The sequence below is a fragment of the Ochotona princeps genome, chromosome 5 (assembly GCF_030435755.1).
Source record: "Ochotona princeps isolate mOchPri1 chromosome 5, mOchPri1.hap1, whole genome shotgun sequence".
In the NCBI taxonomy this organism is placed as follows: domain Eukaryota; kingdom Metazoa; phylum Chordata; class Mammalia; order Lagomorpha; family Ochotonidae; genus Ochotona; species Ochotona princeps.
Genome location: NC_080836.1, coordinates 45,790,476 through 45,810,291, shown reverse-complemented (window position 1 = coordinate 45,810,291; position 19,816 = coordinate 45,790,476). Strand labels below are relative to the sequence as shown.

Below are 19,816 nucleotides of genomic sequence, written 5' to 3'. Positions count from 1 at the left end.
TTGGTATGTCGTCTACATAATTACATATTTCTATAAAAAGCTCAGATTAGAGCTCACTATATTACTGAACACCTGATTATCATGGCCCCTGTCTGGGCTTAAGACAGACTGAATAAAATTGTTTTTGTACATGTGAATATGCACTTATCCAACAAACAAAACACTATATAATCCAACTAAACTGCAGGGTTCTGAAATGTTAACTGTGTTTAGTACCTCATGGGAAGATTGGTAGTGATTCTATGTGTTTCTTTTTTGAGTTTTCTAATTAAGATTATCATGGTTTTGAAATTACACTAAATAATGACAGTTTTACACTGAAAGAAAGATCCTTAGACTGTCATGAACAGTAGGTTCAGAAAAATACTTAAAAACATGAATAGAAGATCTGACCCTAGTTGTCTTTTACTGTGTAACAGTTAACGTCAAACCTTGAAGTCCTAGAAAAATAATAAGCATACTTTGTCCCATATTTTTGGTGGATCAAGATTTTAGGAGCAATTTTGTTCTGTGGTACTCACTCAAGATTTTCCATGAGGTTGGGGTTAAGCTATTGGCAGGGTTGCAGTCATCTGATATCCTGTGTGTGGCTGGATGTTCCCCTCTGCATATATCTAACTCACAAGGCAGTGGCAGGAGGCCCTGGAGCATTGTCATGCGGGGTTCTCATCCATGGCATTTGGCTCCTTCCAGAGTCAGTGATCAGAACGCAAGGCAGAAAGCGCATTAAAGTGTATGGTTTAGGATCATATGTTGTTATTCCACAATACACTATTCCTTTTTTAAAAAATAATATTTATAAAAAAAATATTTATTTTTTATATTGTTGATATTGAGAGGCATGCACATTTATGTAGGCCTATAATTAGAATGGGGATGTTTAGGTATAGAGGGAGGTGGATGAGACAAAAATTGCGTTTTTTTTTCTCCTGTGTCCACTGGGATGAAAGGGGAGGTGTTGTCAAACTGTATCAGCACCTGGGGATGGGGGATGGTCATTTGATGAGGCTTTGGGGACCCCAGTATGGGGAAGAGTGTTCTGAGGGTAATACATGAATGCTTTTGATAATTTTCACAAGTTGTTGTTGGTTTCATTGCTCCAGGGTTGAGAAAATCTTCCCAAGGTCTATTAGTTCAAAGTCCACTTCAGTGCATCCATAGACCCAGGAACATGCTGAAACTGTCCAATGCTGGCTGTCTTGTCCCTCATTATGTACCTGGACATACTGCTCATTGCACAGACATAAACAACTTAGGAGGCCCAGTTTCTCTCCAAGGCCAGACCACAAATTTTGTGTTTTCCCTGTGACCAGAGTCTAGCAGTCTAGCCAGAGTTCCCCCAGAAACCTCATCTGAGGTGACCCCAGACTTACTCCTATATGCATCACCAGTGTAGGGCAAATTTTGGTTTGTCACCTGCGCAAACTAACACACCCGTGGATGCAGCTGCCTGATCAGTTCCACCCCAGCCCCATATCTCACATGAACCAACAGGTGTTACAGCCCAGACCAGCCAGCCTACCTCATACCCAGTTCTCACACATACCAACAGGTGCCTAGTTGGGGCAACGCCCAATAATCACTGCCTAGGGCTGTTTCATTCCCCAGTTTTTGCATGTGCCAAGCTTTGCTGTAGCCTAGCGTGGCCCAGCCTATACCTCATCTGGCTCTTGTGCACACATGTGGATGCTGCAGCTTAGCTCAGCCTGACCTGCCCTCAAACCTGGCCATTACATGTGCTGCTATTTTGTCCAGCCTGACCCACACCCAACCCTGGTTCTTTTATTCACCAGGTATAAGTACAACCTAGAAGAGAAGTGCTCACAAGTCCTCTATCAGGCATTTTCTCTGCCTTAGAGCTTGTACCTGCACAGGGGTATTGACATGACACCCAGTCCTGGCATTTGCTAGCTAGTGTTGTAGCCTAGTCCAGCTGGCTCACATCCGTTCTGGCTCTTGTGTGCACCAAGTAGGTATGGCAGCCTAGTTGAACCTGGCCCAATCCTTAGACCACCTGCCTATAGTCCCAGTTTTCATGCTCAACAGTGGAAGCAGCAGTCAAGCAATGGAGTCCCAGCATTTCTCTGATCAGGCCAGCTCTCAGCCCTGAGTCTCACAGGTGCCAATGGGTTCTACGACCCAGTCTGAGGTGGCCCGTGCCCAATTTCAGACGTTGTCAGCAGGTGCTACAGCCTGGCTCAGCCCAACTCTCAGTCCCAGATCTCACCAGCAAGCATAGCACCGTAACCTATCCTGGCCCACCCCAGCCCTCATGTGAACTAGTGAGTGTTGCAGTTCAACTTTACCTTGCCTGCACCTGTTCCTGGCTCTCACTTTTGGCAGTGTATCCTGTGGACTGACCCCACCTGATCTGCACTCAGACCTAGCTCACAAATATTCTAACAGGTGCTACTGACCAGCCTGGTCTAACCTGCTTCCAGCCCTGGCTCTTGCATTCACCAGTGAGAACCCTGGATCTCACGTATGCCAGCAAGGGTAGTGACCCTGCTTGACACGGTCTATACTTAGTCCCACCTCTTGCATGTGTCAGTGCAGGGCTGCAGCTTGACCTTACTTGGGCTCCTCTCAGCCCCAGTTCCTGCAAGTGTCATATGGGTTCCTTTCAGATGAGTTCTGTGGTCCAGCCTGGCTCGAGCTGCTTTTTGCATAAACCGGAGGGTGCTGCAGGCACCCAGAGGTGAGCCCACAACTCCCCTAGAGAATCTTTCCTCAGACTCAGTTTTCTCACATTCTGGTAGGTGTTGCAGCCCAGCCTTATACAGCCCACCCCATGTTCCAACACTTGCAGGTGAGTACTGTGGCCTCACCCAGCCAGACATGCTCCATCCCCGGCCCCAGCTTTCTTGAGATCCAGCAGGCACAATTCCAGGGAGGTCCCCTGCAGCCCGTATTGAGTCTCTGAGTGTGTGTTCCAGTTCCTGATCTTAGTTTCCTGCTCAAGTAAGTCCTAGGAGGCAGTGGTGACTGTACAAGGAATTGGGTTCTTGCTATCTTGTGGGCGGCGTGGTTTGAGTTGGGAGTTCCCAGCTTCAGCCCCAGCAAAACCAGGAAATCTGGATGGCAGTTCTCACTACTTGTCACTGTCTGCCTCACAAACACAAAAATTTTAGTTGAAAGTTCAAGGAAAACATGGCATTAAAGATAAATTTGACTTAATGGAAAAAAAAGTTTGAAACCCAGGCAGAAATTTTAATATGTGTTGCCAGGGAACTGGAAGTACTCTATACTTTTACCAAATTTGCTAGCATCCAAGGAAGGTTAGATAAGGGTCTTCTGCTGTTTCTCTTCTTACAAGTACTCCGGGTCATTAAAAAGAAAAATCCTAAATGCCTGTCAAAGCAGAAGTGTAGCAGGAAGGGCAAGTTAACCCAGGAGATGTGCTGAGGCTGCCGTGGGAATCTCACCTGGGCTCTGATGTCAGGAAATGAATGCACTACACTGAGGCCCTCTTAACCCTGCACAGGTTGGAAGGGGCACTGTGGATGGAACAAATTGTACTTGGCAGCGCTGGAACTAAGCTGCTCTTCATGTTTGGAGCAAAGGGAGGTTGGGCTGCGGGGAAGGGCAAAAAATGCGAGGGGCGGAGGCGGGGAGGGACAGAGGGCTGCCCAGGTCAGCAGACAGAGGAGAGTGCAGCTGCCTGGGCAAAATACGGTGGGAAGCAGCCCAAGCTGTTGCTGCCCAGAGACACCCCCCCCCCCCCCGGCTGCAGCCTGCGCAGCCCAGGGAAGGGTCTGGGGGCTGCGGGCAGAACCTGGTCCCTCCAGCTCTCCCGCTGCCAGCGTCCAGCGTGGGCGAGGTAGTGGTGGAGGTTGGCTGAGAAGAACCGGGCGTGCTGCTGCGCTGGACCACCAAGCAGCAGCCATGGGCTACCAGGAACAGCTACCGGTCATTCCGGTCATTCCGCTGCAGGTAAAACTGGCGAGGATAATCTCTGAAGCCACTTCCTTCTCCCCGGGAACACGTCTTGGTTTAGCACCGTGGGAAAGTTCTCCGGGAGGGAAAAAAGTTGTCTTGGTCTTTTTGTTTGCTTCCTTTTTTTTTTTTTCTTTTTAAATTGTCAGGCACTTTATAATGCATTCGCTATAAATTTGGTGACTTCCTTAACAAATCCTGTCTGGGACTGTGTGTAATAGCCGGGCAACTGTAGTGTGGCCATTCTAGTTTGATTTGAAAGATCTGTGAAACTAGTAGGTATTACTGTTGTTCTTCTATTGCTGTTATGTTTCTTGCTGTATTATCCTTATTGACAAAGCTTAATATTGCAAATAGCGTGTTAATATCGAGTATTGCATACTTGTCCAGCATTTTCTAACCTATGAGTAATGTCTATTTAATGTCTATTTCATCTATGAAACTAGAGAAATTTAGGTGACAGAGAGACCCTGGTTTCCAATCAAGAGAATAAAGGGAAAACTTACCAGTCCGCTGCTGTTTTTAATGTTGTCAACTCCATTATAGGTTCTGGTATAATAGGTAAGTGTTTTGTTTTAATTTTGAATGAATATATAATTTTTGAGAAAAGTATGTTGCTTGCATTCAGCATTTTTAAGGAGAAAAAAGTCATAGTGAGAATGTTGGTAACTTTGTTCCCTAACAGCTTTCCATGTTTCCCATAGTTACAGTCTGCCCTCGCCCGCCTTAAACTGAAGCTGAGGTTGTGATTCACACTCCACAGCTAAGAGCATTCACCGCGTGGGTAGATAAAAGTAGAGCAGCATATGGGAGGTGCTGAGATTTTTAGGCTGTGTGGTCAGTAGATAATGTTACTTAGTTTTGTTTTTCTTTGGCCCAAATAAAAAAGTGTAAGACCTCCAGATACCGCTAATATTGCAGCAGCAGCAAAATTAAATGTGAAAATTTACCAATCTTGTGCAGATTGTCAATACAGTATTTCTTATGCATATTAATAGTGCTAAATTCTCAAATACAAACTTAGCATGATATACTAAACTTAAATATCCCTGATTCAGTAACGCCAATATGTTAACTGCAAAAGCATGTGATCTCTTAAACATGTGATCATCGAATCATCAGAATGAAAAAAAGAAATGCGCAGATCATGTTTTCCCCATGTATTTGAAGCAAAACTTGTGAAAAAAATGATTAAACATGCATTGCTTTATAGTTATAAATGCAGATTTTTTTCCAGTATTTTTTTTTTGTTTCCATTATTCAAGAACATTCTCTCTAAGAAAAGGCAAAGACATTGAGAAATCACATTTGGTCATATCACACACATTGAGCTACCTTTCACAAGCTCATGTGCTCCTGGATATTGTATTTTGTGCACACGTACACCTTGTTTTTCAATGAATTAGAAGCAGGTAAGGGCGAAAATTGTTTAGAGCCGGCCTCTGCTCGGAGAGGAACGCAGAGCTCCCCCTAGCTGTCGTCTGGAAGTCCCAGGTCTGGTTTGTGTTCCTTAAGCTTCTGCTGGGCTCTCCTGTCAGCTCAGTAGGAAGGGATGGGAGCCACCTCAACACATTCCAGGGTACATGTCACCTTCACCCTGACGGAACCGCTTGTGTGAACTACCACCTACTTCTCACTTGCTGTTTTCTAATTTTTATTCCATCAACTCACCAACTTGCTTTCTGGGCACATTCCTGAATGGATAGCCATAAGCTGAAATAAGTGTGAACATTCTAACCTTTCAGTATTGTGCCATGTGTGTGACTTGTAACTGCCATGTAAACTTGCAGATTTGCATAACCCATGATATAGATGAATTGGGAGGACACGTGTATTTTGACACGCTACTAATGCAAGGGATGGGGAATTTTATGCTTTCTTTCAAGGATTGCCTTATTCGATGAAGCAAGCTGGATTTCCTTTGGGAATACTACTTTTATTCTGGGTTTCATATGTTACAGGTAAAATGATACATGACTCTTATTCCTGCAATTTTTATTGTACCATGTCTACTCACACACACACACACACACACACACACACACAGAGAGAGAGAGAGAGAGAGAGAGAGAAATAGACTTTACAAGTTAATTAAAAAGTGCATCAAAGAATCTTAAAGAATTTAAGTACTTATGTCTGATGAGATTTACTTGTTTTGCTAATCCTTTAAACAGATTAGGAAAAGTTGTAGAGCATCATATGTTAAAAAAGACTAAATCCTTTTCATGTGCCTTCACAGTTTGAGCAGAAAGTGGTGGGCGGGAATCACTTTAAGGGTAGATTAAGGCTAAGCGAAGCCTGTGCCATGATAGCACAGATGGCAGGGCTTCGTGAGCAGGTGTCTGCAAACGAGTAAACTTTTCCTGCCATGTTTGTGCAGGTGGAGCTGAAAACTGTACTTGTTAACCAGCAGGGTTCACTCCTCCCCACCTGGCCCCTGCCTGCCCACACTGCCAGCCTGCCACTGTCTTTCATTGCAGCCATAAGGTGCTTGTTTACCATGGCTTCTCTTCTCCCCATTGTTCATGAGCACTCACACCCACGGTTTATCATGCCTTATATAAATGCAGCTTTTTAAACTCAGTGATTTCCCTTCCTGCCATTCTCACCACCCATGCCCTGTCATCCCACCAGTTCGCTTTATGGCAAATACAGCATCTTTCCTTACCCTGGGCAGGGGGGTGGTCACTGAGAAATATGGTCGTCTCATTAACAGACAACATTATATAGCTCTGCTACCATGGTGACTGCTGTCTGTGGTCACACAGATGCTTTCCACTGCCTAACACAGCAGCTGCCCCCACTCTGGAGGGATCTATGAGGTTAGGATGTCCCTGTCCATTCCCTCACAGCTTCAGCCACTGGCTGAGCCAGCCTCTGGCTTCTCAGTGTGACCTGTGGGTGGAGCAGTTGGAGCTCCAGGGCTTCCCTGGTACACTGCTGGATGCAGTGAGCACCCTCCCCCCCCCCAGAGGGCATCTCTGCTGAGCCCATCCCTATTCTTCCCCATTCTTTCCTCCCCTTCTCCTGGGAGCGCCCCACCCATAAATCCCTTTTCCAAGAGCTATGGCTCAGCTCCGTTCTGGAGACCCAGATCAAGGTGCCATTCCTCATGAAATTTCAGGCTTGCCCAAGACCAGCCCATAGCTAGGTAGAGACAAAATGTGAGGTAAACTCCAAACTGCCTTCTTCCTGCCACCCCACCCTTGAAAGCTGAGCTGCTGCTAGCCTCTACAGCTCTTAATCCATGTGAGACTTCAGAACTAGAAGTTACATTTTTTTTTCAAAGATTTATTTTATTTTTATTGCAAAATTAGATATGCAGATATGAGGAGAGACAGAGAGGAAGATCTTGCATCTGATGATTTACTCCCCAAGTGGCCACAACAGCTGGAGCTGCGCTGATCCGAAACCAGGAGCCCAGAGTCTCTTCTGGGTCTCCCACGTGGGTGCAGGGTCCCAAGGCTTTTGGCCATCCTCGACTGCTTTCCCAGGTCGCAAACAGGGAGCTGGATGGGAAGGGGGGACGCCAGGATTAGAACCAGTGCCCATATGGGATCCTGGCACATACAAAGCGAGGACTTTAGCCACTAGGTCATCATGCCGGGTCCCAGAATAAAATATTTTTATTGTCCAAGCAAACATAAGGAACTAAAAGCAATTACCTCTGCTAAATAACATCAGTTGACCTATGGATATTTAATAATTTGCATGCAATGTAATAATTGATATTGGTAACTTGTGTTTTACAACTAAATGAAAACTTTGGTGTTTGGTATTGTCTAAATAATTAACAAATTCTTAATTTTCAGAGCAATGCATTTTGAACTTTTATGAAATACAAATACATAGTTTTTCTCTAAACTTTCACATTTTTGAAACTGCTTGCCTCCTCTTAGTGACACAAGTCTTCCTTGGACCTACTCCATAGTCAATAAGTTACATCTTAGCTGTCATGCCTCTAGTTTCTGGACTTTCGAACCTACCATTCTTCTGCAGTGGTGAAACTTCAACCTTATCCTCTAACTCTTCCCATGAAAACACGCTAACACTTTCAAATGACCATGACAACAACAACAGCAACAAATCATTGCATCCAAATCTTGTGTATGTTTTTCAATATTCTCAAATCGGCCACCCATGTGCTGAACAACTGGACCAGGTGCCAGTAAGGCAAAGCAGAATGTAATCTATTCCTTTATGAAACTCACAATGTAATGTGTCAGACAGGTAAAAAAACATGTAATTGTAATATTTTTTGAAAAGCAAAAATATAAAAATATTAAAAATAAATATTTGTGCATGAAGATGGTGACACTAGCAATGAACCTGGCCACAAAGCAACAGGAACATTCTGAAGGTAATGGATGTCCCTACTTAGTATTTATGGGAGGAAAAGATGTGAATTAGCAAAGAAAATTAACAGTGCTCTTAGTAGATGAAAATGTAGAAATGTAAAAGGAAAATTTAGGCCAATTCGAGTGTTGGGTTGATGATTATCAGTGGAAAGATGAAAATTAGATCTGCAAAAGGAAATGATGGGAATTTCATGTAATGGCAATCATTGCGAATTGAGTGCAGCATATTTATAACACTAAATCTTTATGAATTCATGAGGTAGATACTCATATTGTACTTATATGGAAGAAGTATTCATATTTTCCTTATATGGATGGAGAAATTAGCATCTTAGTAGGTTAAATGACAACCAAGGTTTGTATTTCCTGACAACAAAAGTGGAATTTTTTATTACATTCATGGATTCTGGTGCTAGACTCTTCCATCATTAGCCCTTCTGGGACATTTCCATCACCATCTCTGTGGAGAACAGCAATTTACCTTGCCTTCCCTGTCTCGCTTTCTTATCTACTAAATATGGATAGTAAAAACATCCATGCATGGTTGTTGTCAAGATTAAGTGAGTTATATAATGCATTTGGAATGTTCTAAAAACATTTGAGGATATTTTGTAGTTATTATTGTCACTATCTGACTCTAAAAATGATATTTTTTATACAGCCAGAGTTAAAAATAAAATCACAAGCTCTTGTTTCTTTAGCCTGTCTAACATGCCAGGCTTAAACATCATGATTTTCACACCTCTCCTCAAAGTTGATATTTCATTACTTTGTAGATAAAACTCAGTAAACTGGGATCTTTTCTCAGGATCACATAGTAATAAATAACTATTTCTACTGTTTGAAGAGGGTTTTATTTTTCTTCAAAGGCATTAGTGGGTCACCCCTGAATGTGAAACTACGGGCAGCCACTTTGTGGAAGGGGAGTATCCAGAGTGTCTTGATACAGAGGGGATGTCAAAAATAGCTTGGAGACAAATGAATAATTGGGAAAACTGCCAAGAGATCATTACAGTGATCTAGTCAAGAAATTCGAAAGCCCAATGTATACAGTAATGCTGGTTAAAGATTAGAAATTAGAGAATATAGTTCCATATTTATGCTATGATCATTAGTAGTTCTGATGACCAAAGGAATATAGAAAGTAATGGATAATGTGGGCCCGGCGGCGTGGCCTAGTGGCTAAAGTCCTCGCCTTGAAAGTCCCGGGATCCCATATGGGCGCCAGTTCTAATCCCGGCAGCTCCACTTCCCATCCAGCTCCCTGCTTGTGGCCTGGGAAAGCAGTTGAGGACGGCCCAATGCATTGGGACACTGCACCCGTGTGGGAGACCCGGAAGAGGTTCCAGGTTCCCGGCATCGGATCGGCGTGTATCGGCCCGTTGCGGCTCACTTGGGGAGTGAATCATCGGGTGGAAGATCTTCCTCTCCGTCTCTCCTCCTCTGTGTATATCTGGCTGTAATAAAATGAATAAATCTTTAAAAAAAAAAAAAAAGAAAGAAAGTAATGGATAATGAGAAATCTAGGACTATTCTCAAGTTTCTGTTGATACTCTTTATACCTTGGAGAACTATGCAATTGGTTTTTCAGAACAAATGTTAAAATTTTGCATTTTAAAATTAAAATTCTTGCATACCCTCCTAGGTGAAATATTTATTAGACAGCTGGATTTAGAAGTCTGAGATTTTGAAGAGATATGGGTTGGAGACATAAGTGTGGATTTGATTTAACAATTGGATGAAAATCGACATCATGGTACAAGTGTTCCGAACAGCTGCCACCCAGGTTCAAGTGCCAGTTTAGGAAGGCTACTCTCCTTCCCATCCAGCTTCCTGCTAAGGTATCCCAGGAAGCAGCAGAAGGTGGTTTAAGAGCCTTTGCTATCCATATGAGAGATCCAGGTTGAGTTCTAGGTTCCTGGCCTTGGCCTAGTCCAGACCCAGCTGTTGCAGGTACTTGGAAAATAAACCAGTGGATGAAAATCTCTCAGTTCATTCATCTCAGCCCCTCTCTCTCTCGTTTCCTCTTACTGTTTCCCACCCCATTACTATATCTTTGAAATAAATACATAGAAATACATTTTTCAAAGACAGAAATTTGAGAGAGTGAAAATAAGGCATCATGAAGAGGGAGAACAAGAAAGTCTAATAAATGAATCCAAAGGAGCAAGAAAACAAAAAACAAACAAACAAAAAGTAATACAACAAGTCCAAGATGAGCAGTGGAGGGGAGCAGCATAGGCAAAGGGAGTGATAAGTAGGAAAAATAAATTCTGAAAGAGCAAATAATCTAAAAGTTTAGGGAGGACCACTTCAAGTTTTTACCTTAGAGATATTGATGAACTTGTTTAACTGATGTGGGAATGTAACTGATATGGGAGGAATCAAGGTGGAAACAATATTGCCATGGTTGTGCTTTCTGCTTTGCATTTTAATACATGTACATATGATTTAAGGGAGAAATAGAAATTGCTGTTGTGGAAACATGAGAAAGATAAAAGAACAAGTGAAACGTCGTGGATTATTGTGTGCCTATTATCACATTGGTGTCTATCAGTATAAATAATTGAGTTAGAAAAAAAAACAAAAGCTTTCAGTTACACAATTTGTGTGTTACATCTTCAATTTCAATTCTAAATTATTCTAAATTTTGAATGGAAAACCCTAAAATGTAAATTTCTGAAAAAAAAATCTTAGAGTACTCTGTTAATCATTTTTTGTTCAACAGGTGTTCACCTAAATCCATTGAATTCTGAATGCGTGCATATTTTTCTTTCTCACTCTTCACATATTAAATATCTCTAAAATTTTTAACTATCTACATTGAGTCACTTTTTGACCGTAGGCATTACTGTCTAGAAAAATAAGCAAGCACACGGCATTCTGACAATACTAGCTCACTTATTTCTGTTTGATGCAGTGCCTGGACTTATAAGTTCTGTTTGGATCTTGACAGAAAGATATATAACTGAAGGTATTATACTTCCCTGAAAATTGTAATATGATAGTATTAAATTTAGCTGTTTTTTGACTCTCCCCTTTTCTTAATGATAATTAATTGAAAACATGAAAATCCTTTGCATTAAAAATATTTGCATTAAAAATATTCTGATATCTGCTGATTGTTTTGCTTGACACAGACTTCTCCCTCATTCTGTTGATAAAAGGGGGTACCCTCTCTGGAACAGACACTTACCAGTCTTTGGTTAACAAGACCTTCGGCCTTCCAGGATATCTCCTGCTTTCTACCCTGCAGTTTCTGTATCCTTTCATAGGTAAGATGATGAGGATACACACTGCAACGATTTTCCTAAACCTAGTCATTTCTGAATGAAATCGGTTTTTTTTATACAATTTAGTTGGCAGTGATTTTAACAGTCATCCATCGTGAAAGGATATCAGCAGTTGAAACATTTTCCAAATTGCATTTTTGCTTCTTTAAACATTTTCATTCTCCTTTTCTTCTCCTTCTGTTTTATTTTATAAACATTTTGAAAAGTAACATGAAATAAAGAAAGAGAAGGATGGATGGGGAATGCAGGAAGGAGGGAGGATTTGTTTCTACATTTGTATTGTGAAATACATGAGATGTGTTTATTTAAATAAAATGACTTCAAAGCATTAAAAAGAAAATGAAACTGAAAAGTATTACTATTGGGTTAATTTGGGGTTTTTTTCCTTAAATGGTAAAAAAAAAATGTACAATAAACTGAGATTAAAAGTAAATGAAAGAAATGTTATTTGCTTGAAAGCATAATACATATTTTTTAATGTAGGGATTTGTGGATACCATGTAGTCAAAATCCAATTTACAATTTGTTCCATACTAGTTAAGATGTTACTTAGCATTTCTTATTTTGCTAAAATGTTAACATTCACCAATGACCAAATTCACCTCATTTTAAACTCAGTATTACCAAAACTGTCATTAAGCCATGAGTTCTAACGTCTTCACAGAACCTTAAAAATGTATTTCCTCTAAAAAAAACTAAAGAAACCCTATGTTACTGGAGAGGCTATTTTCCTACTGCTATTTTTCACTTTAGGTACTACATGTGTTCCTGAAAATGTGTTTGGAAACTAAACTTTACCTACAAAATTAACTGTATTTTAAATGCTTACCCAAACTCACTATTCAAAGTATTTTGGAATAAAATTATTTGTAATGTTAAAATGTTAAATACAAATTGATATATGATATTGTTAGTTATATATATTTGATATCATATGAACATGTTAACATTTGGGAAGTAATAACATTACTTTGAGAATATTCAGGATGAAATATGCTATAGCTTGCTGTTAACTATTATTTTAATTATATTTTTAGCTATGATAAGCTACAACATAATAGCTGGAGATACTTTGGGAAAAGTTTTTCAAAGAATCCCAGGAGGTAAGTCAAATAGAAAATTTGAGGAATTAAATATATTTATTTTACATGATTATAGTTTTAAAAAACATTTGTCTTATTATTTATTATTTGAAAAGCTAAATGACAGAGAGGAATAAACAGAAAGAAAGAGAGAGTGTGTGTATGTGTGTGTGTTTGCATGTGTCACTATCCAAGAGTTGAGTCCTCAAACGGATGCAACAACTAGGGCCAAACAACATGAATGGCAGGGTCCCAGCTTGTGGGCCATCTTCTGCTGCTGCCTTTCCAGTGGAGTAGAAGGAACTTAGGCCAGCACTCTCATACGTGATGCTAGTGTCCCAAGTGGCAGCTTAACTTGCTGTGCCAGAACACTAGCACCTAGATGTAATAAATGCGGCCATGATAGTTTACAAGGAAAGAATATTTGAAAGTGAAAGAATTTTGTTACTTCAAATATCTTGCAATATCCCTAATCCAAAATACTGATTTACTTTTACATGGAATAAACTTTGTGTCTGCTGTTGGAAAAAAATGTTAATATTATTCAAACACAGAGAAATTTTGTTTCAAAGCCCTTATGCTTCATATCACCAGCTCTATGTAGTTACGTTTTTGACATACTACTTATGTTTAATAACTTCTTACATAAGCAAGCTACTTTCCCCATTACTTTCTTAAAGTACCCTTTAACACACTAAACGTAACCTTTTAGAATGTGTTTTTATTATGTGTATTATTATGATAAAGGCATGTAGTGCAATCACAGCCACAATCAAAATACAGAATAATCCTATTATTCCCTCAGATTTTCTGCATTCCCCCTTTGTAGTCAAGCATTCCCTCATCTCCAGCCTGTGGGAACCGCTAATTTGATTCTCTCCACCCTGTGGTTGCGCTTTTTCCAGAATGCCTTAAAAAGTGACGTCATACAGTGTGTAGATTTTGAGTCTGGATTCTTTCACTTAGCAGATGTATTTGAGATTCATCCATGTCTGTGGGTGTTTTTGGAGCTTGCTCTTTTTTTGCTGAGAATTTTCACATGTTAGGGATGTACCACAGTTATCTGTACTCCAGTGGAGGGACAAAAGCATCTATAAACATTCTCAAGTTGAAATCTTCAACATGGGCTGCAACCCTACTCCCTGCTCAACTTACCGCTGTATCATGGTTATTAAAGTAACTCAGAGATAATGTATCGCTTATATTTCTTAAAGAAAGATTTCAAAATTATTTTAAAAGGCAGGATTACAGAAGGAAATGGAGGAGAGGAAAGGAGGTAAGAAGAGAGGGAAAGAGAGGGAGAGAGAAACAGAAAGAGTGAATATCTTCTCTTAGTTTGTCCATTCCACCAGATGCCTACAATAGCCAAGGTTACATCACGCCAAACAGGAGCCAGACAACCCCACCTAAGTCTGCTGAGATAATGGGAACCCAAACATTTGGACCATCACCCACCGTCTCCCGGGTGCAAATGTAGGTTCCCAGTACATTAATGGGAATCACAGAGCACCCAGAACTCAAACATGGTTTCCTATCGTGGGATGTGAATGTCACACATGACAGCTTAACCACCGCCTCCTGCCCCTTTCATTTTGTTTTGAAGATCTTCTGATTAAAGTAGAGTGCCCCAATTCACTGTGACCTAACCACTAAAGTTGAGAATGTTGACGCAATAACCCCTTTTCTCTTAGTGCTTGGAATCCTTCATTTTAGTGACATTCCAAGCACTGATGGGACACTGATGTGAGTGTTGCAGGTGGCTTAACCCACTGTACCACGATGCCAAACCCAAAGGGACAACTTCTTCCATTTCTCTTAGATAACCACAGCATTTATTCTCAACGCATGTCAACATAGTAACAAATATCTGTGTATGAAATAGAATATTAAAGTTCTTTTAAAATTTTCAGTCATCTCAATTGTCCATGTTATTATTATCTCAACATTTAACAGCCATATTCAAGTGCATTTTTGGTAGAAAATTAGTGCACATAATGGCTGTTCTCACTAGATCTTAATGAAGAGGCCATGTTTATCAGAGCAGCCTGGGTCAGAATTTTTTCCAGGCCATAGCATTTTCCCTGAAAAAAAAAAAAAATTGCTACCAAGCATAGCAGAAGGGCCAAAGGTTTGAAGGGATTAAAAACAACACAAATACACAGATAATTTAATTTATATTATGTTTACCAGGAAATACGTAAATAGTTGAATTCAGTGTTTGCAATGTGAGCATCTTGTTTGAAGCCTTAACTTTATGAAGAGTGTTTATGGCTGACTTAACTGTGATTCATGTATATTATTTTATGGTAAGGAGAGAGAAAGAGAGAAAATGAGTATGCCATTTTGAAATTCATATTCTGGAACTTTTTAATAAGTTAATTAATCATGCAAGAAAATTAAACTCATCACTCGGAATAATGAATCATTTTTACTTATCACAATCATCCATTTGTTTATGTCTCAACCTTTGTATATTTTAATTTTGAAGAAATTAATGCCCAATAACTTCATACTATTGAGGACATTCCAACAATATAATGACATGATCTCTGGAAAGAATCCATTAGAAACTAAAAATTAGGGATAAACATGTAACTTTTTCAGTAACTATTTTGATTAGCACAGCTTTTAAAATATATAAATCCCAGGCATTGTAAATTCCTAATCCTCTGCCTTGCAGTGCCGGCATCTCAAAGGGGCACCAATTTTAATCCCAGCTGCTCCATTTCCTATCCAATTCCCTGTCTGTGGCCTGAGAGGGTAGCAGAGGATGACTCAGGTCTTTCGGCCCCTACACCTACGTGGGAGACCCAGACGAGATTCCTAGCTCTGGCTTTGGACCGGCTTAGCTGTGACTGCTGCATGAACTAGAGGAAAGACCTCTTTCTGTCTCTCTTTCTCTGTAAATCTGCCTTCATACATAAATGAAGCTTTAATATATACATATATATAAACCCTAGTATTTTACTTTAAAAATATATGTGTATCATCTTTATTTTTAATATATTAGGTAATATAAAAATTATGAAAATTGAACTAAAAGATAAGTTCATGCAAAAATTTTAGAATTCATGCATTAGTTTTAAAAATCTGTTTGTTATAAACTTTTAAAGACACCTCATATAGTTGCTTTCCATTTTTTCTGTACCAAAATTAACATTTGCTTTCTTTTAAAAAAAAAAGATTTATTTATTTTATTACAAAGCCAGATTTACAGAGAAAAGGAGAGACTGAGAGAAAACTTCAATCTACTGGTTCACTTCCCAAGTGGCCACAATAACCAGAGCTGAGCTGATCTAAAGCCAGGAGCCAGGACCTTCTTCTGGGTCTCCCACATGGGTGCAGGGTCCCAAGGCTTTGGACCATCATCTGTTGCTTTACCACTCCACAAGCCGGGAGCTGAATGGGAAGTGGGGCACCTGGGATACAAACTGGTACCCAAATGGGATCCTAGCACATGCAAGGCAAGGATTTTAGCCACTAGGCTACCACGCTGGGACAAAAATAAACATTTTTAGTTCTTGTTTTCTCTGAGCTTCCTGAAGTATCTTTTCAAAATGTTCTTTATTATTTACTATTTTTATTTGTTCATTATGCTAACAAAGAATCTCAGTGTATACCAGTAGTGGCAGCTTCCCTGTCACTTCTGCTCCACCCACAGTGTTAATTCTGTCTACTTTCCTACAAGCAAAACACTTCCTTCTTGCCAGATACACTGTCCTCGTGTACTTACTTCTATGTGAAGGGGTTTGCCATGATGAGGGATGTTGGATAGCAACTGACATGTGTTTTACCTTTGAAATGATCCCTGGTATTTCTGGGTCTAGATTATCCTTTAAGGGAACAGAGGAAGGCAGGAGCAGAGAAACTGGTTAGAAGTTGTGTGTTGGAAAAACATCCTGTGTCCACTCAGTTCCACAACACCATCAACAAAGGTGATGCTGTCCTCCACATCAAGCAAGCAATGAAGTGTGCAGGAAATTCCAACTGGGTAACCTTTATTCCTGCTCCATTTGGCACTACAGGTAGAATGCCACAACGCATGCAGATCAAAGGCTCAGTCCTCAAACCTCTCTGCTCACCCCCACCTTTAGATGCCAGTCAAATGCCCAAAGTTACGTGGCCTGTGCTTTGGTTCCCCCCTGTAAATCACAGTTCCCACAGCCCCTCAGATGAATTAGATCAATCTCCTTGAGCAACTCAGAGAACTGAGGAAACACTTGTTACATTTGCCAGTTTGTTTTAAGCAACATCACAGAGGACAGAGATGAAGAGAGATGACGCATGAGCGAAGGAGCAGGGTTTCAATGTCCTCTCTGGGCACATCATCCTCCAGGAACTCTGCTCAGCTGGTCAGAAGCTCTCAAATCCTATCCCTTGGATATTTTGAAACTTTTAATTTAATTTTAACTGATAGATATCCATGTGATGCTTAAATATAGGTATACATTGTATAAGCCTTGAATCAGGGTAAACGTATCTCCAAAAACATTAGTTCTTGATGAAGAAAACATTCCAAATCTTTTCTTCAACCACTGTTTGACCAAAGTATGCAGTACATTAGATAATGCTACCGTACTGTGCAATAAAATATCAGAATTTCTTTCTCCTATTTACTTGTGACTTACCATCCATCGATCCTGCATTCCCTATCCCTGCCTCTCATTTTTTGTTCCCTATTCAGAAAACATCATTGCTTAGATGGAATTGTTAATTGAGTGCATGAGCAAACCCAACAAACCTCTCTGTGCAGGTTCTTCTTGGCCTCTCTGTGTAATTTTCCTTTCCCACAGCAAGGGGGCAAGTCCATTCTGGAATGAGAAAGTCCTTATGACCTACTATCAGACAAAGTAATCAAAAAATTCCATTATAGCTACCTAAAATAAGACGAATAGAGAATCTCTAACCCATCTTTGGGAGGCAGTTATAAGACAGAAACTACAGTTGGGCCCGGCGGCGTGACCTAGCGGCTAAAGTCCTCGCCTTGAATGCCCCGGGATCCCATATGGGCACTGGTTCTAATCCCGGCAGCTCCACTTCCCATCCAGCTCCCTGCTTGTGGCCTGGGAAAGCAGTCGAGGACAGCCCAAAGCTTTGGGACACTGCACCCGTGTGGGAGACCCGGAAGAGGTTCCTGGATCCTGGCTTCGGATTGAAGCAGCACCGGCCGTTGTGGTCACTTGGGGAGTGAATCATCGGACGGAAGATCTTCCTCCCTGTCTCTCCTCTCTGTATATCTGACTTTGTAATAAAAATAAATAAATCTTTATAAAAAAAGACAGAAACTATAGTTAAAAACTAAAATATACTTATAATATCACATGGACTATTACAATAGTGGGAATGTAAAATATCACAACATCTTTCAAAGTATAATTTCATTTTAAGTGACTTCTTCATTACATTTTTGTGATTTATTTTTATTTTTCATGGTTTAATGAAATTTAACTCAAAATCATTGTCATCCAGGTAGTATTTGTATTATTTAAGTGGTTGTATGATTAAATGCCTGAATATCTAGTTGTGAAATCAACATGTTATTTACACCTGTAAGTCCTTAATAAATAATATCCATTGTGTTTCAGTTGATCCAGAAAACTGGTTTATTGGTCGCCACTTCATTATTATACTTTCCACAGTTACATTTATTCTGCCTTTGTCCTTGTACCGAGATATAGCAAAGCTTGGAAAGGTATGTTCATATTTTTAAAGATAGATAGATATTACTTTTATGATATGTATTCATTTTGCTGATCTACCATCTATTTGACAAAGTTCTTAACAATAGCAGTTTTCCTTAGTAAACTTATGACTATGTCAGAGTAAACTGGTTAAATCATTAGCTTCTTCAGGGGAGGGATGGGTATAGAGTTAACAAGTATAAAATAAGCATGCTCTTCCTTTTTTTCCCCATTAAGGTAGATACCTTTATTGTTGTCAAACCACACAAGTTAAACTGGAATTTGCAAAGGTTTATTTGTTTGTTTTTGGAAAGGCAGAGTTACATAAAGGGAGGGAGAGAAGGAGACACACACACACACACACACACACACACACACACACACGGGAGAGAGAGCACTTCATTCACTGGTTCACTCCCCAAGTGGCCACACTGGTCAGAGTTGGATCAATTTGTAGCCAGAAGCCAGTAACTTCTTACGCTTGGTCCAGGGACACAGCACCAATCATCCTCTGCTGGTTTCTTAGACACATTAATAGAGAAGAAGATCCAAAGTGAAACTGCCAGGATGCAAAAACTAGAGCCTGCATGCAGTACCAGTTCCACAGGCAGTGTCCACCACAGCACCATCCCATAATTTGGAGTTTTTAATTCAGTCATTTTATTTGTTAACATGTTGACTGATAAGTTTGATCAATATCTGATTCTCATTGCTAAAGATAATGAATTCTTTATAACAAAATCAAAAGAATTAGTCAATTCATGACAGAAATTCATTTACACAGATAAACCTTTATCTGCCTGCATTTTATTCTCTTACTCTGAAGGTAAGCTTGTATTTTGTGCAAATTATCATTGGTGTTGATCTACATGATGCCAAGCATTCTGATGAAAAAAATTTAAAGTTGTTTACATTCTACTTCAATACTGAAATTTCAGCAGGCTGAATTTTTCTTTCTCCTGTGACATTTGATGTGCTTAGTTCTGAAGTCTCTTCTAGGTAGAAGTGTGAACACAGACAATATTCTAGAGCATTCCTTCCCTAATAGCCATCAAGAAATGATCGAGAGTATACCAGAAGGGACATTTGATGAATTACCTGAATGAATCGACTGATTTTTAATTTGCATGCCATTCATATGTTCAGAAACAGAAAATGAGGTATTCATGAAACAAAGTCCTGTAATATTAATATCTGATTTAAAAAAATACCCCTTGGGCCCGGCGGCGTGGCCTAGCGGCTAAAGTCCTCGCCTTGAAAGCCCCGGGATCCCATATGGGCGCCGGTTCTAATCCCGGCAGCTCTACTTCCCATCCAGCTCCCTGCTTGTGGCCTGGGAAAGCAGTTGAGGACGGCCCAATGCTTTGGGACCCTGCACCCGCGTGAGAGACCCGGAAGAGGTTCCTGGTTCCCGGCTTCGGATCGGTGCGCATCGGCCCGTTGCGGCTCACTTGGGGAGTGAAACA

The 19,816-nt window shown here is 40.4% G+C and overlaps 1 protein-coding gene across 2 annotated transcripts in view; it reads left to right on the top strand.

The window, feature by feature from the left end:
* The first annotated feature begins 3,673 nt into the window (after window positions 1–3,673).
* Window positions 3,674–19,816, top strand: part of SLC38A11 (solute carrier family 38 member 11) — a 51,725-nt gene continuing 35,582 nt past the window's right edge. The window contains exons 1-6 of one of the 2 annotated variants that reach the window (XM_058664209.1): window positions 3,674–3,933; window positions 4,383–4,497; window positions 5,823–5,897; window positions 11,435–11,569; window positions 12,625–12,690; window positions 18,255–18,361. In XM_058664209.1, the coding sequence (XP_058520192.1) occupies window positions 3,886–3,933; window positions 4,383–4,497; window positions 5,823–5,897; window positions 11,435–11,569; window positions 12,625–12,690; window positions 18,255–18,361 (546 nt within the window). In that variant the 5' untranslated portion in view covers window positions 3,674–3,885. The remainder of the gene's footprint in view (window positions 3,934–4,382; window positions 4,498–5,822; window positions 5,898–11,434; window positions 11,570–12,624; window positions 12,691–18,254; window positions 18,362–19,816) is intronic. The other variant, XM_058664210.1, reaches the window with a different exon arrangement.